Source organism: Toxorhynchites rutilus, chromosome 3 (genome assembly GCF_029784135.1).
Source record: "Toxorhynchites rutilus septentrionalis strain SRP chromosome 3, ASM2978413v1, whole genome shotgun sequence".
Taxonomy (NCBI): Eukaryota; Metazoa; Arthropoda; class Insecta; order Diptera; family Culicidae; genus Toxorhynchites; species Toxorhynchites rutilus.
Genome location: NC_073746.1, coordinates 241,617,382 through 241,633,244, shown reverse-complemented (window position 1 = coordinate 241,633,244; position 15,863 = coordinate 241,617,382). Strand labels below are relative to the sequence as shown.

The following is a 15,863-nucleotide window of genomic DNA, read 5'->3' as shown; positions in this document are numbered from 1 at the left end:
TCTCCAAGCTGTTCGAAAAGTGCATCCAAAACCGAATTCTTTCGTTCGCATATGAATATGGTGTCATTCCTGAGGAACAGTTTGGGTTCCGGAAGGGATTGTCCACCATTCATCAACTCACTAGAGTTGTAAATATAATTCAGCGGAACAAATCGGTATCCAAGACGACAGCAATGGCGCTCTTGGATATTGAAAAGACCTTCGACAATGTGTGGCACGATATCGACTCTGGTCTGGTTTACAAACTGCGTCGATTCAATTTTCCAATATATCTTATAAAGATAATTAAAAGTTATCTCTCTGATAGAGCATTCCGAGTGTCCCTGCATAATGTGTGTTCAGAGCAATTCAACATAAATGCAGGTGTACCCCAAGGAAGCATTCTTGGGCCCATCCTATACAATTTATATACTGCAGACATTCCAACGCTTCCAGGTAACGGAATACTATCTCAATTCGCCGATGACACTGCTATTATGTTCGAAGGTCGCGTCATAAGTGCTCTGACTCACAAACTGCAGAGAGGTTTGGATGCTCTAACAGAATATTACACCAGTTGGAAAATTGTGATCAATGCGGATAAAACCCGGACCATCCTTTTCCCGCATTCGAAATCTCCTAAACTTGTTCCGGCTGACAACGTCAGAATTCGGTTCGGTGATTCTTCTATCGAATGGTCCAAGGAAGTCGTTTATTTAGAACTAACCTTAGACAGCCATCTGATCTTCAGATCTCATGTTGATAAAATTGTAACCAAATGTATCATCTTACTCCGGTCATTGTATCCATTAATTGGCAAAAAGTCAAAACTTTGCCTGAAGAATCAGATGGCTGTCTATAAACAGATCATCTACCCATCCATTGAATATGCGGTCCCTGTCTGGAATACCTGTGCACGGTCACACAAACTGAGACTCCAACGCCTTCAGAATAAGTTTCTTAAAATCATCCTGAACCTGCCCCCCTGGACGAGAACAGCGGAGGTTCACGAAAGAGCCTGCCTGGATACTCTAGATGAAAGGTTTGAAAATTTCATTCGCAAATTTGGAGAGAGGTGCTTCACTTCCATGCACGAGGTAGTACGCAATCTGTACATAGTGGATTAGGTTTAAGGTTTAGGTTTAGTAGTTAGGTTTATTTTAATAATTTGAAAAGTAATTTAAATGATGATCATTAAAATAGATAAAATCCAGATTAGTAAAATGAACACGTAAATCTTGCATTCTTTTATGCTCATATATTTAAAACAAAGATGAAAAACAATCGTTGATCACTTGTAATGTAATGAATATTGTATAAATCAAAAATGTAAAAGAAAAGAATAAATATGTATTTAGTCAAAAAAAAGTGGAACCACACTACTTCTCGTTTGGTGATCATCGAAGATACATCGTTACCTTCGAGCGTCGAGCGGGAGTGTATTGTCTTTCTCAGACAAGTGGAGGTGGAGGATGGAGTAGAGTTTCTTACCACAAGGGCCCTTCTCAGGGCTAGAGGTGAATGAATTGAAGAAGTTTAAACGCTTTTAAAATTAAAAATGGAATGGAATGAAACTACAATTGCGAGCGAGCATGAAACAAGTGGCGGGCATTCATGCCTAATGTTTATTTCACACACACACACACACACACACACACACACACACACACACACACACACACACACACACACACACACACACACACGCACAAAACAAGAATGGAATGAATGGAAGATATTGCGAAACACGGTTCCCGGAATAAATCGCCACAGAAAACGACTGCAACAGAAACCACCGCTTATAAAATGTGTAGTAGGCTATAAATATTGTGGCGCGGTATTGTATTTCAAAACAAGAATTAACCGGGCAAACGTATCGCCCCAGGCAAACGTAACGCCCCGGGCAGACGTATACCGTCCGACGCTCGCTAGAGCTCGGTCGGACATTGCTAAAGGATCGTATCCTATGTTTCAAACTAACCGGGCAATCAGTGGATCCCAGGTTTGCGTGCGAGACACCGCCGCTTCCGACGGCGGGTCGGCGGTGGACTCGGATTGCGTCATCTTGGCGGCATGGGCCGCCTCGATTCCTTATCCTCGCCAAATGGGGACTTCGTCCCCATTACATTGTCCTCAGAATAAATTTCGAAAAACGAGAACAAGAGAATAAATTTATAATAGAAATGTGAGGCACATGATGTTTTTCCCGCGCCAAATATTTCTAGCCTACTACACTTTTTCTAAGCGGTTGTTTCTGTTGCAGTTGTTTACTGTGGCGATTTATTCCGGTCACCGCGAAACACATTCACTACACATCCTCGAAAAAGAGGAAGCCCTCTGTATCAAAGTGTGCTACGACAAAAAGGTGCCATAAGCATACGGGGAGTTTTTGTGCTAGATATGGAAGAGTATCCAGAATTTTGGAACATGGACAATAGAGTGCCAATGAAAATGGCCATCTCGTATTTTCAAAGGGAACTTGATTAAAAATGTTGATTCCCACGAGCAACAACCTTATGCAGAATATCAGTTCAATCGGACTTCTTTTACTAGTGTCGCACAGCCGTCGCAGTTTGAGTTTTTGAAAACTGAAAAATCACCCAAGGGGGGATAACAGTAAATCTTGACGTTTCATGCAATTCTAGGAAATTTGGCATCAGCTTTTTTTTTTGAAAGCCCGATTTCCGTTACTCTTCCCTTGATTTTTCGATTTTCAGGAAACTTAAATTTTGACATCTGCGACACTAGTAAATGAAGTCCGAAAGAGCTAATATTTTGCATACGGTATTTTTTCGTGCAAATCAACATTTCGAAGGAAGTCCCATATTAAAATCGATAAGACGATTTTCATTGGCACCCTGAACCATACGTTTTGCCTCGTATTCCGGAGAAACGACCCAGAGTGTAATTTTTTGACAAAATTTTGTTTTTCGAGATAACAATAGATCTCGACGTTTCATATAATTTGGAGACATTTGGCATCAACAATTTTTTTTCGAAAACCTCGATTTCTTTTACTCCTCTCTTGGGTGAATTTTCGGTTTTCAAAAAACTCAACATTGACGGCTGTGCGACGCTATTAAATGAAGTCCGATTGAGCTGATATTTGGCATAGGGTAGTTTTTCCTGGGAAACAAAATTTTTTAATCGAGTTCCCTTTCAAGATTCGAAGGTCATTTTTTCCCCATACATTTATTGGCACTCTAATGGACATACAATACATTTATTTACAAACAACGTATTTAGATACAATCATTCATGGAAGTATGCTTTACATTCCCAGTATGAAAACCTTACTGTCAGTCTTCAGAATGCAACTCGGTTCTGATGTGCAACAAGATTTTTGTACCCAGTTGAGCTCCCACTCCTTGTGCACACATGCGCTCTGGTGAATGAGCACGCTCCGAAACACAGATGAAATGTTTGTTTGTCAGCGCCGTTCTATCGCAGAGATTTGCGCCCAGTGTTAAGCTGAGTTTTACGCTGAAATTTACGTCGTGCTTGCGCCGTATTTCTATACTGCGCGCTTGAACCTGGATTGCTCTCTCTGTTGAGATAGTTTTCTTCACACAAGCGTACCTATACGGTTCAAATAGGGGCGCACTGTTGTTTTTATGCTTTGTTTAGAATTAACAAAGACAAAGCGGGCGCTAGAATTTGATGTGTATGTGTGTGTGTGTAGAATGAGACGCGTATCACACAAGTGAGAAGAAATGTTTAGTATCTGAATTCAGCACCGGGTACATTTTGCGCTGTCGTGCTTATGAATTTTGTGTTCTTCGCACCAAGATAGAATACGAGTTTTCTTTGAGCGCGCGCTGATGAAAATTAAACTCAAGCGTAGCGCTGCGTTTGTTTTCTGAAGACTGCTTACTGTTGCATGTTCTTGGATTTGATCACATCTCAAGTGGAATGTAGGAGTAAAAGCTGGCAGTCCAAAGCTGGCAGCGCAGTTCAATCGTAAAGTGGGGAGAAAATAAAAAACGGAGGGCGCTGATAGCTTTCGACGATTCTCTTCATCAGTAATTTGTTGCGAAGAACCCAGATATGTTGACATATAAGTGATACACGAATCAAATATTGAAGTACTGAACGAAATAACTAAAAAGTTTATTAAAAAAATCGATGCATTCTAAAACAATATTCGAACTGATATACAAGCGGATTGAATAATATAATTCCGTAGTTCTACGTAGGAAGTGCGGTCGTGTCCTAGATACAACTCCTTACATTTTTTTTCATACGACTCTACGAGGAGTTGTTTAAAAAGTACTGCGACTTTTGATTTTCCGCGGGTTACGTATATTCGATTTTTGATTTTTTTTGTAGAGTTACAGTGGTACACACGTCTCTCACTTATGCAGACACTCTCTAAAGTTGAAAGAATCTCACCACGTCTTCTACTCTGGCTCTTGTAAAAACCAATTCAGCAACTTTGTTTGCAACCTCTCTTGCACTTTCAGGTCCTATGAGATACTTTCGGGAGCATTTCATGTCACGATTATAGCCAGGACTAGTATCAGAATGAATAGATGTAGATCCTGGGAAGTGAGTTATCATCAGTAAGTGTAATATTTCAGCGGAAATTTTGCGCACGACCCGTTGGCCTTTTAAGGGGGAATTAGTACGTTTGAGTGATCTTTTGAAAGACTTTTATTTAGTTATGCAAATTTTGGGGTACTGGGGTACTTTCAATGTTCTCGCGATGAAAAATGAAAATCGACTCTCCTCTCAGTAGCTTCCCTTCGACTAGGACTACTTCGTCATTCGCCGTCAATATGACATGACTTGAATCGACTAGAAAATGAATTGACGAGCGTTGAATGCGAGGATGACGGATGAACTGTTCTAGCAAATAATTGACGTGACTAATGAATACAAATCTGCCTCTTTATTTAACCTGACTTGAATCCACACTACTACCGCCTCTGACCTGAATCTTGTTGCCCACGTACACAATATAAATATAAAGTGAAACGAAAACTTTATTTCTGATGCAAAAAATAGCTACACCATTAATGGACCGATTCATTATTTACCCACCTCGAACTCAAACTAACGAACTTAAAGGGTGTGTCACATCAAATTGCATCACGGAAAAAACGCTGTAGAAATTCGCCCAGTAGACCGATCCTTTTGAAAATTTTAGACAGTAAAATAAAAACTATTAAACAACTTTTGGCATTTTCTTTTTATTCTTACTTCAAGCCCAAGCCCGTATGCTCGCAATTTCCTCTTTACCCCGTCCATAAGGTTCTGTACAACGTCAGGTTGTAGTTTTTTTTTGAACAGAAATCCATTTTCTCTTGAAGTCCGCCTCCGATTTGACAACTTTTGGGTTCTTCCGGAGGGCCTGCTTCATAATCGCCCAATATTTCTCTATTGGGCGAAGCTCCGGCGCGTTGGGCGGGTTCATTTCCTTTGGCACGAAGGTGACCCCGTTGGCTTCGTACCACTCCAACACGTCCTTTGAATAGTGGCACGAAGCGAGATCCGGCCAGAAGATGGTCGGGCCCTCGTGCTGCTTCAATAGTGATAGTAAGCGCTTCTGTAGGCTTTCCTTAAGGTAAACCTGCCCGTTTACCGTGCCGGTCATCACGAAGGGGGCGCTCCGCTTTCCGCAAGAGCAGATTGCTTGCCACATCATGTACTTTTTGGCAAACTTGGATAGTTTCTGCTTGAGAATCTCCTCCGGAACGCGGAGAAGAACAACAGGCCCGGCAGCTGACGAAAGTCCGCTTTGACGTAGGTTTCGTCGTCCATTACCAGGCAATGCGGCTTCGTCAGCATTTCGGTGTACAGCTTCCGGGCTCGCGTCTTCCCCACCATGTTTTGCCTTTCGTCGCGGTTAGGAACCTTCTGAACCTTGTATGTACGCAAGACCTTCCGCTGCTTGGTCCGCTGGACTAATGAACTTGACAAATTCAGCTTATTGGCGACATCCCGGACCGAACTTCTCGGATCACGTCTAAACTGCTGAACTACGCGCTTGTGATCTTTTTCGCTGACGGAGCATCCATTCTTGCCGTTCTTCACCTTCCGGTCGATGGTTAGGTTCTCGAAGTATCGTTTTAGTACTCTGCTGACCGTGGATTGGACGATTCCCAGCATCTTACGGATGTCCCGATGTGACAACTCCGGATTCTCGAAATGAGTGCACAGGATTAATTCACGACGCTCTTTTTCGTTCGACGACATTTTTCCAAATTTACGAAAAATTGACAGTGAAGCATGGCCAACGTGATCTATACACTCTTATCTGATTATAAGCGAAAGCTGAAGATATAATTCCTAAAAATTAAATTTCTACAGCGTTTTTTCCGTGATGCAATTTGATGTGACACACCCTTTAGACAGTTACCAGGTATGCTATCAGTAAATAGCGTGCAGTTTGGGAGGAATTCAAAACAAAAATTTAGTTCACTTTGTCTCCGAGTTCAACTTTGTGGAAAATGAAAATCGACTCTCCTCTCTGTAGCTTCGCATCGACTAGGACTACTTCGGCATTCTCCTTCGACAGAAAGTGAATTGACTAGAAAATGAATTGACGAGCTTTGTGAGCAAGGATGACCGAAGAACTATTCTAGTCAATATTTATTCTAATTGACGTGACTAATGAATACAAATCTGCCTCTTCATTCAACTGCATTCAATCCACATTCCCACTTCCCCCTGACCCGAATCTCTTTACCCGCGTACACAAACTTATTTTTACGTCCATATAAAATGAAACGAAAACTTGATTTCTGATGCAAAAAAAGTAGTTAAACCATTGTAACAGTTGCCACAACTGTTTCCATCATGTAATATTTTTGGACTATTCATTTACTTATTCATTTTTGGTGTGCATATTTATTGAGTGTTGTTTATTTATTTTTAAATTTATTTATTTACAATATTTTTATATATTTTTTACAATAATATAATTATTTATTTATTTATTAATATTAATATATTAATAACTATATTATAGTTATTTTATATAGTTATTTATATAGTTATGTGAATTTATGCAGCTTGATCGTCCACGATTCTTATAGAAGGATACAATTCAGGCCTGCGTGTCAGGCCTCTAGCTGAGCAATCGAACACGGCGATTGGTCCTCGAAAAAGGGGACACTTAAGCCAATCGCTTAAGAGAGGACGGGTGTTAAAGCTCAGCCATTAGCCTTCTTCGAGCTGGCCGTAGGTTCCGGGTTTTATTCGGAAACCTGGTCCGCTACACCATTAAGGGATCATAGTGAATTTTGACGCGTGGATTATGAACAAATAAATAACTATATAAATAAATAAATAAATAATTATATTATTGTAAATAATATATAAAAATATTGTAAATAAATAAATTTAAAAATAAATAAACAACACTCAATAAATATGCACACCAAAAATGAATAAGTAAATGAATAGTCCAAAAATATTACATGATGGAAACAGTTGTGGCAACTGTTTCAATGGTTTAACTACTCTTTTGCATCAGAAATCAAGTGTGCAGTTTGGGAGGAATTTTAAACGAAATTTTAATTCACTCTGAGTTCAATTTTGTGAAAAAATATACAGAAAAACGGGTTTATATTAAAAAAAATTCACAAATTTGTCAGTTGTTCTGCATACAACACTGCACACTATTTTGTACGTGTGAGTAATCTTTAGTACGTTTTGTACGTGTGAGTTATCTTTAGGAAACCTGAGTAGGTAACCGAGAGAAATCTACATATTCAATTATCGCACGTACTTTGTATCTAAATCCAATCGCGACGGCGAAGTGTTATAAGTCGAAAACCTGTGAAGGTAACCGAATTATATATTCTATTATTTGTCACACATTTATTGGGATCCTATCGCGAATGCGTTGAATAATGTTTGGGAGATCTGAGAAAGTAATCCAGAGGACTCCTCTAAAATCAATCGAGCCGGTGATATATTCTGTTAGTCATGTGCACGTACGCTGCAATCGAATTATTTTCGAGAAACCTTAGAAGTTAATTCACTGCGGTAAGTGATGTGATCCGGTAAACGCGAACTCAATCAATCGAAAAAACGGGATTCCGAAAATCATATACAGGCAAACCATTTTTTGTGCAGGGGATAGGGATCGCACAAAAAAAAATCATCCAAAACCTCACCGGTAGCTTTAAAAAATCGTGTCCGGTACACAATTTGAAAAAAAAACTTTTTTGTGCGGTAGGAAGAGTTTCCCTCAAGAAAATAACTCAAATCCACGCCGTTCCCCGTTCGATCTCCTTTTGTTTCCGTGCTTTGCGGTGGGACAGTTTGCCTTTTCGGTTGCGCGTGGCTGTTTATATGCTTTTAGCTGCAAGTCGAAACTTGTTGCTGTTCGAAATCATGTCAGCGCAACTTAGAGTATTTGATGAAAGGATGGGAATGATTTAAGAAGTGGATAATTTAGACGCAAATATGCTTTTTTTCGCACTGAAATGCATACAAATAATCGAAAAAAAAACTAAATGGACGATAATTTCGTCAATTATGCTTCTTTTCATATACTGCACAAAAAAAAAATCGCTCAAAAAACGCATAAGAACAGAAAGCCGCACAAAAAATCACACAAAAAAAAACGCACAAAACAGGTTTTCCTGTATATTTTAATGTGCGGCTCGGATTATGTCCATCAGCAGCCTGAAAAGACAATCAGGAAAACGTCTCTAAGCAAAACGAATCGACATTTTATTTCGATGATTTCAAGTTTTGAAACAATTTACGACTAACGATTGATGATTATACACTTACGAGGCCGGTCCGATAAGTACTTAGCCTCATCGCCCGATGGTGTCAGTATCGCAAGAGAGATTACTTATCGTGTAGTACATTCTCGTAAACATCTACTTCAAAATTTCAGCCGAATCGGACTCGTGATTTTGTTTTGACCGTGTGTGGAAGCGGGCGTGTCCGCGGATTTTAGAAAAACGGAAAAAATAGAAATTCCGCCGTAGCCACGGCTAAATTGGTCGAATTGCACTACGAACTGCTACCCCATCCACCGTATTCTCAAGATTTGGCCCCGTGCAACCGTGGTATTCACACTTGGAGGTTAAAAACTGATATTGACTGAGGTCGTTTTACATAGATTGACTGGAGGGTGTCATCCAGAATCTCTCAAATCGACTAAGACGCTTCTTCAACCATTCGACAAAGACACACATATGGTGTCGCAATGAATTCAGATGTGTAGAAAATTAAACTTCCTTTTTATTTCATCCGATCGCTGGATGGAAAGCAATCCGTTGAGTGTCAATTTATCTATAGGTAGAAACAAATTCGTATGAATAGTTCTTTCCGAATAATCGAGACTAGGTTCTTTCGAACATTAACTACGAAGATTAAACTGCGAATTCTTTGATTTATCAAACTGACAGCTGAACGCGTAGCTGAAGTTGAGGAAATGCGAGGTTTTCGAATCACGTGCATGATTTCAAAAATAGTTGTTCATGAGAATCAGTAGCAAAGTCTCAGGATAGTACGAATGTAAATAAGAATTGTTACATGCTCTGACGGTAAAGGACAATGCGAGCCTTTAACCAGCTTTTTCATATCGCTAATTTGCGCAATCATTTTTCTTCATATTCCCACTCCACTCGACGCTTCGAAAGCAGCAGATTTATTCTGGGCTATTATTACATTTCCGCTGCCAATTTCCACCCGGAACCGACGAGTGCTTTTCCGGGATGGTTTAAGACTAGCGAACGAATAACACTCATCTTCACTCTAGCAAGCGCCGCTCTCGAATGCGATTATTACAGCCAGCTGTTTTCCGTCTCGATCCTGCTCTTTCCGCCTTGACACAGGAATCTACACCCAGTACAACCAACCATAATAAGCGGACCCAAGCAGAAGTAATAATTCTGGGAAACTATACGCCATAGTTCTGTGCTGTCGCCGTTTTACCCTTACGAACGGACTCCGCTTCAGTGGTGGGGCAGATTTTCATTCAACTTTTTAATTAAATTATCGCTGCTACCACTAACAGGGAGTTTGTGTGTGGATGAATATGTAGCGCGGGAAATGGGGCAAATCTTTCCGGTGTAATCTTTAACGGAATTGCGAAATCATATATTGGCAGTGGCAGCAACAACTGGTGCAGCTCCTGCTTTACTCAGGTGTATGAAGAAATGGCAGAACATATTTTTACGTTAATACGCCTGAGTCACACACGCGGCATATGCAAATTATGCTATCTTGAATTAACGACGGTATGGAGTTCGTCAAGTCAATTTTTTTCCCATGAATTGCCAGCGCTCTGATTTTTTCTCTCTCATTTTTCTTTTCCAGAGGCTCGCCAGCATGGCGTCGGATACTACGCGTTTTCCACTGACCGAGAAGAGCGCGATAGACAGCAGCGGGAGTTGGATTCAATTCGCGATGGGACTATCGAAGCTCAAAAGGAGAAGGAAGATTTGCGTAAGGCACGCGACCGGATAATAGCTGACCGAATGAAGGCGGCCAAAGCGAGGCAGCGTGCCCGCCTGGGACTCCCGCCGGAGGAAGAAGTGCCAGCCGCAGATGCAGATGCTACAGTGGAGGATGAACTTTACGACACTATGGAAGACAAGAAACGCACGAAGGCGGAGGCGAAGGCGCGAAAAAAGAAAGAGAAAGAGGAACGGAAGAAGGAACGTGAACGACAAAAACACGTTCGACCTTGGGACGAAGGGAAGCAGAAAGATGATGAAATGGAGTGGAAACCGGCGAAGGAGTGGCACGTTATGTCTCAGGACGAGTGGAACGAGATGAAGCGAAAGGAACGGATATGCGAGTTTGCCCCTCCTAAAAACTATTCAGCGTCGTCAAAAGAAAATGCGCGTTATAACTTCCCACAGGACTCAGGAAATAACTTGAAAAATGTTGAACATTGTAGAGTTGATAATGATGATGATGATGATGATGATGAAGATGAGGATGATAATAAAGATGAATCTATTGATGAGCTCCACCTTAATCAATACCCGCACCAGAACGAAGTGATGCACGATAATCCACTTTCATCGTCATTTAAAGAAACTGGGGATGAAGAAGTTAGCATGCCTTCCATTCCGGGAATGGAAGAGATTTTCCTTCCAGAAGAATCGAATCGCACGCTGTTTTTCACTACCAAGAAACAGAAGAAGGAATTCAAGCGGCGGAATTATGACAACTCGATGGGGGATGGTGCACCCGAAAAGAAGACCAAACCACAAGAGTCCGTGCCGATACGCAAAGAACTAACTGATGATTCCGATGGCGAAAGTGAGCGAAATCAGGGGGAGAGTGGAGTTGAAATTGCACCGCCACCCACTTATGATTACTATGGTCCCACAAGTACTGGAACACAGCGAAGATCACGTCAGCCACCGGTCGCGAAAACGGCTCTTGAGTCATCAATCGAAGCTGGGCTAAGGTTTTTGCGGCAGCAATCTGATAAGGGTGGACCAAGTATGGGTACTAAAAATAAATGGTCATCGAATGCAAACTACTGAGTGGAGTGCTAAGTGAATAAAAATTTTTTTTACAAAAAACGGTTTTATTATTTCGCTGTCATATGGTGACATTTAATTACCAACAGCTTGAAATTACAGGTCACATTTCAGCAGCTTGGCCAGATCCGTTGAGCAATGAGAGGAGATAAGTGATGAGTTTTATGGTGCTCTGCAGGCCTATCATCATCATTGTTGTTCTTGTCAATTTTGTTGCTGTCAGTTCATCTCACAAATGGTTCGCTCATGATTATGAATTTTCCGCTTCACTTTCATCACTACTAATGGTAGTTAGTGCTGCTTATACTTGGTCCTACCTATCAAGAAAAGCAAAAAAAATATCATTAGGGAACAGTTTTACGATTACGATCCACATAATAAAAGTAACTTTCCCATAAAGCGCTAATGTTGCTACAGAAGACGACTTCTCTCGCTGTCAACGCGTGTGTGTTATGTGCCTCACAATTGGCCCGTGCACCAAGGCAATTGGAAAGGAAACATTGTCAAGTACGAGTGTTGTTAATGTTGCTGGAAACTGTTGATATTGTACAAATGTTCGAGGTGACAATGCGTTCATAGCCTTCTAATTTCAATCGTTCAGATAAAAACATATTCACTAAAGACCCGAACATGCTTTCATGTTTATGTGAAGCTCGCCTTCGCAAGTCTACATATTCACATTCGAAATAATGTTGAGAAAAATGCTGAAATGCTGACTAAAATCTCATAAAATCTAAACTTAATCGCTTAATCATTCCCGAAAACTTGAGCATCGTAACGAAACATCATTGACATACCGAATGACACGAGGGGCAAATACCACAGAATCCAATCTTTCCACCCATCAGTGCCAAGACGGGTCTACATGTTTTTTGCTGAGCCAACACTGGAGGAGGAGCAAAAATGGAAAACTGCAATGAATAAATTAATCTGACAAACGCAGAAAATTTCAACTTGTTAAGTACGGATCTATGAATAGTTGTTCCGCTCTTTCACAGTTCGCAAAACCCCACAGCCCCTGGTGCTTTTTCATTCAATCTTGTTCCCGAGCTACTTTTCATTTTCATTATAATTTTTCAAATAGCAGTTCCTCATAACCGAATAACGACGCGCTCACTGTGCTCTAGTAGTCTAATTAGGCACCGTGACTTTCTTGGTGCTGCCAGGCTAGGTGTGGTAGAGAAGAGGAATGCATCTTCCAACATTAGTCTTTTCAGCAGCTTTGAGACGGTTGGTGCCGCCGACGGATGTGCAATACATGCAAGTCGAAAAGTTAGTACAGTTGAAGGATTTCCATCAATCTTAGCACGAGGCTATTTAGCGAGAAGGAAGCAGTGAAGTAGAGTCTTCTAATAATACGACACTGTAGGATCAGCGAAGTGCTAAAGAATTGAGCACACATTTGTTTTAACATTTTGTTAGTTTTTAAATTTTGTTAGTAATACAGTAAACATTCGTTAACTGGGCGAAAAGGGAAGACCAGTTATCGAATGACATTCGAATACCCCTCACAGCAAATCTTCCATTCGAATATGGCGTCGATTGTTTACAACATTCTGCTTTTTAACTGGTCCAAGGACCAGTTAACGTTCGCCCAGTTAAACAGCAGATCAGTTAGCGAACGATTATTGTATGGGTGTTTTTTGCTTGTTGAACTAATAAAAATATATATTGTGCGAGTTTATGTTTAGATTATCACTGTAGTGGTTAGGGCATCTACTGTACTACATGGGCTGAAAAGTCCCGGGATTTTGACGTAGGACTACGTCTTTCATTTCTATACCGGGGTGCAAAAAAACGAAAGCGTTACGCCGGAGACCGAGATATTGAGCTTTAATAGCCCCTAAACAACTGAACGAAAAGGTATGATAAACACTTCATTCGAAAGATAAAATGTCTACACGTTATATAGTTGTTACTTTTTGATCCAAAAACATGTTTCAATAGCCTTTAAATTGCATTCAAAACAGGCTGAAATCACCAAATCCACTCAGTTATAATTGAACTGCGATTGGAGCATGTTGTCGCTGTTGTGGTGAAGCTCACTTCGTTCATCATGAAAGCGATGATGAACGGTGTCACCAAGAGTCTGGAGAGTGATGCCACTGAAAAGGCGACCAAGAGATTATCAGCATCGAAAAACGGTTCCGCTCGAGACATCGGAACAGCCGCCACACACACATACACGCGCGGAACTCTTTTCGTTTGGTTGCCATCCATCATCGAGAAGATTCCGGAAAGATGTCATCGTTACTGAAAAATAATCTGCCAGTTCTCCTTGGAATTGAAAAATACATTCAAGTAGAGATGGGCAAAATGGTTCACATTCATGAACCGTTCAGTGACCAACCGTTCACTTAAGTGAACTAGTTCTCATGAGCAAATCAACTCACTCTTTCGTATATTAGAGGGATATGCCAAAGCAAGTATAAAAAAGTGTGAGATGTTATGTAGGACTGTTATTTTCATTCATAAAATGCTGTTTGCTAGCAATAATTATATGTCCGAATTTTGTTAAAAAAATCTTAGCAGAATAAAAAATTAAACTATGATTTTGAAATTTTTATTTAGTTTGAGCCGTGATTCATTCTTTTCAGCACAAACTAGCGTTGCGCTGCTTTTCTTCAATGCTTTGCAATAACTGTTTTGTCCATGGCGAACGAGCTAGGTAGTCAGAAGTTAGCCACAAAAGAGGCCTGTGAAAATTGGCTATCCGAGTTTTTTGCCAATAAGGAAGCGAGCTTCTATAACAGGGGTATTATGAAGTTGGCATCTCGTTGGGAACAAGTCATCGAACAAAACGGTGCATATTTGACTTAAAACAGATGATTGTAACTAATTTTATGAACAAATGAAAATTAAAAAAAAATACCGCAGGACTTTTTTGACAGCCTAATATTACGTTTTATTATGAAAACGACAATACCGACATCTTATTTTTTGTTATTTCATGGGGCTATCGTTCGTTTCCATTCATTAATTTGAGGACTATTTACCTTGCAGCAGCATTCGTCTATCACTCGTTCACCCGCGTTTCTCTTATACACCGATCACCATACACATTTCGTTCTGAACTGTATGCACAGTTCAGCCAGCGGTCAGTTCGTTCTGAACTGTATACACAGTTTCGCCAGCGGTCATCGTAAACAGTTCGTTCTGAACTGGTTCTGAACTGCATACACAGTTCATCGTTCACCGTACACAGTTCGTTCTGAACTGAACTGTATACGCAGTTTCACCAGCGGTCATCGTAAACAGTTCGTTCTGAACTGGGTAAGCAGTTCATGTGAACTGTTGCCCAGTAAAAAAGAACGGCCGTTCGTTCACTCTTTTTGATGAACTAGTTCTTTTGAACAGTTCATGAACGGTTTGCCCATCTCTACATTCAAGTGAAAGAGTTTATTTTATGTTTTCTATCCATATAACATTGCGACCAAATATATTTGGTTTTGTGATTTTTCAATCAAGTGCAATTAGCAGGAAAGCTTCTGAAGATTATTCTTCCCCATCAATAGGATATTTTCGTATCCAATATTGGATGCGCACGCAACGGAAAATATTTCGCATCGCTAAAATAATATAATTTTCAATCGATTATTGCTCAGTCGCCGTAAGTTTCAAACTTAGAGAGAGAATTCGCCTCCAGTTTGCCTTCCAAATTGCCATCGTAAACCACACCTTCTCTTGATTCAATCACGGACAAAAAGCATACTTAAGCGATATTCTGGTGGTGAAACGCATTCATTTTGGACAACATCGTTGCTGGACGAGCTGGACGGCGAGGGATCGAGTGATTCATTACCTAACCTGACCTGACCTGAAACGCAATCAGTTTGCTTCGAATTGTGAGGGAGAGCAGAAAAGCCGATCCATCAGGAAGAGAAGAAAAGGCGACCAAGAGAGTATCAGCATCGAAAAACGATTCCGCTTGAGACATCGGAGTAGTCGCCACACACACATACACGCGGGGAACTCTTTTCGTTTGGTTGCCATCCATCATCAAGAAGATTCCGGAAAGATGTCATCGTTGCTGAAAAATAATCTACCAGTTTCCCTTGGAATTGAAAATTACATTCAAGCGAAAGAGTTTATTTTAATGTTTTCTATCCATATAATACTGCGACCAATTACATTTGGTTATGTGATTTTTCAATCAAGTGCGATCAACGTAAGACCACGTCTTTCGGCAATTTATTGGAGGTGCAATGAATCTTAAGAAGGAATTCCCGCTCTACGCGCAATAGCAAATGATGTTTACTCAACATTTTCTCAAAAGAGAAATGGGTGTTGTGAGAAAGGATGAGCGAACGCAAAAATTATGTAGACTGATTTGATGCAACAGATATTTTGTCTATTGGAAATGGAATACAAATCATATCACAATACAAACAATGTATTATGTATTATACAACT

General features: G+C 40.4%; 1 protein-coding gene across 1 annotated transcript in view; it reads left to right on the top strand.

Annotated features, from left to right (window-relative positions):
• Window positions 1-11,464, top strand: part of LOC129778392 (coiled-coil domain-containing protein 174) — a 34,090-nt gene extending 22,626 nt beyond the window's left edge. Inside the window, exon 4 of the mRNA XM_055785269.1 lies at window positions 10,270-11,464. Coding sequence (XP_055641244.1) covers window positions 10,270-11,453 — 1,184 coding nt within the window. The 3' untranslated portion in view covers window positions 11,454-11,464. The remainder of the gene's footprint in view (window positions 1-10,269) is intronic.
• Window positions 11,465-15,863: the final 4,399 nt, after the last annotated feature.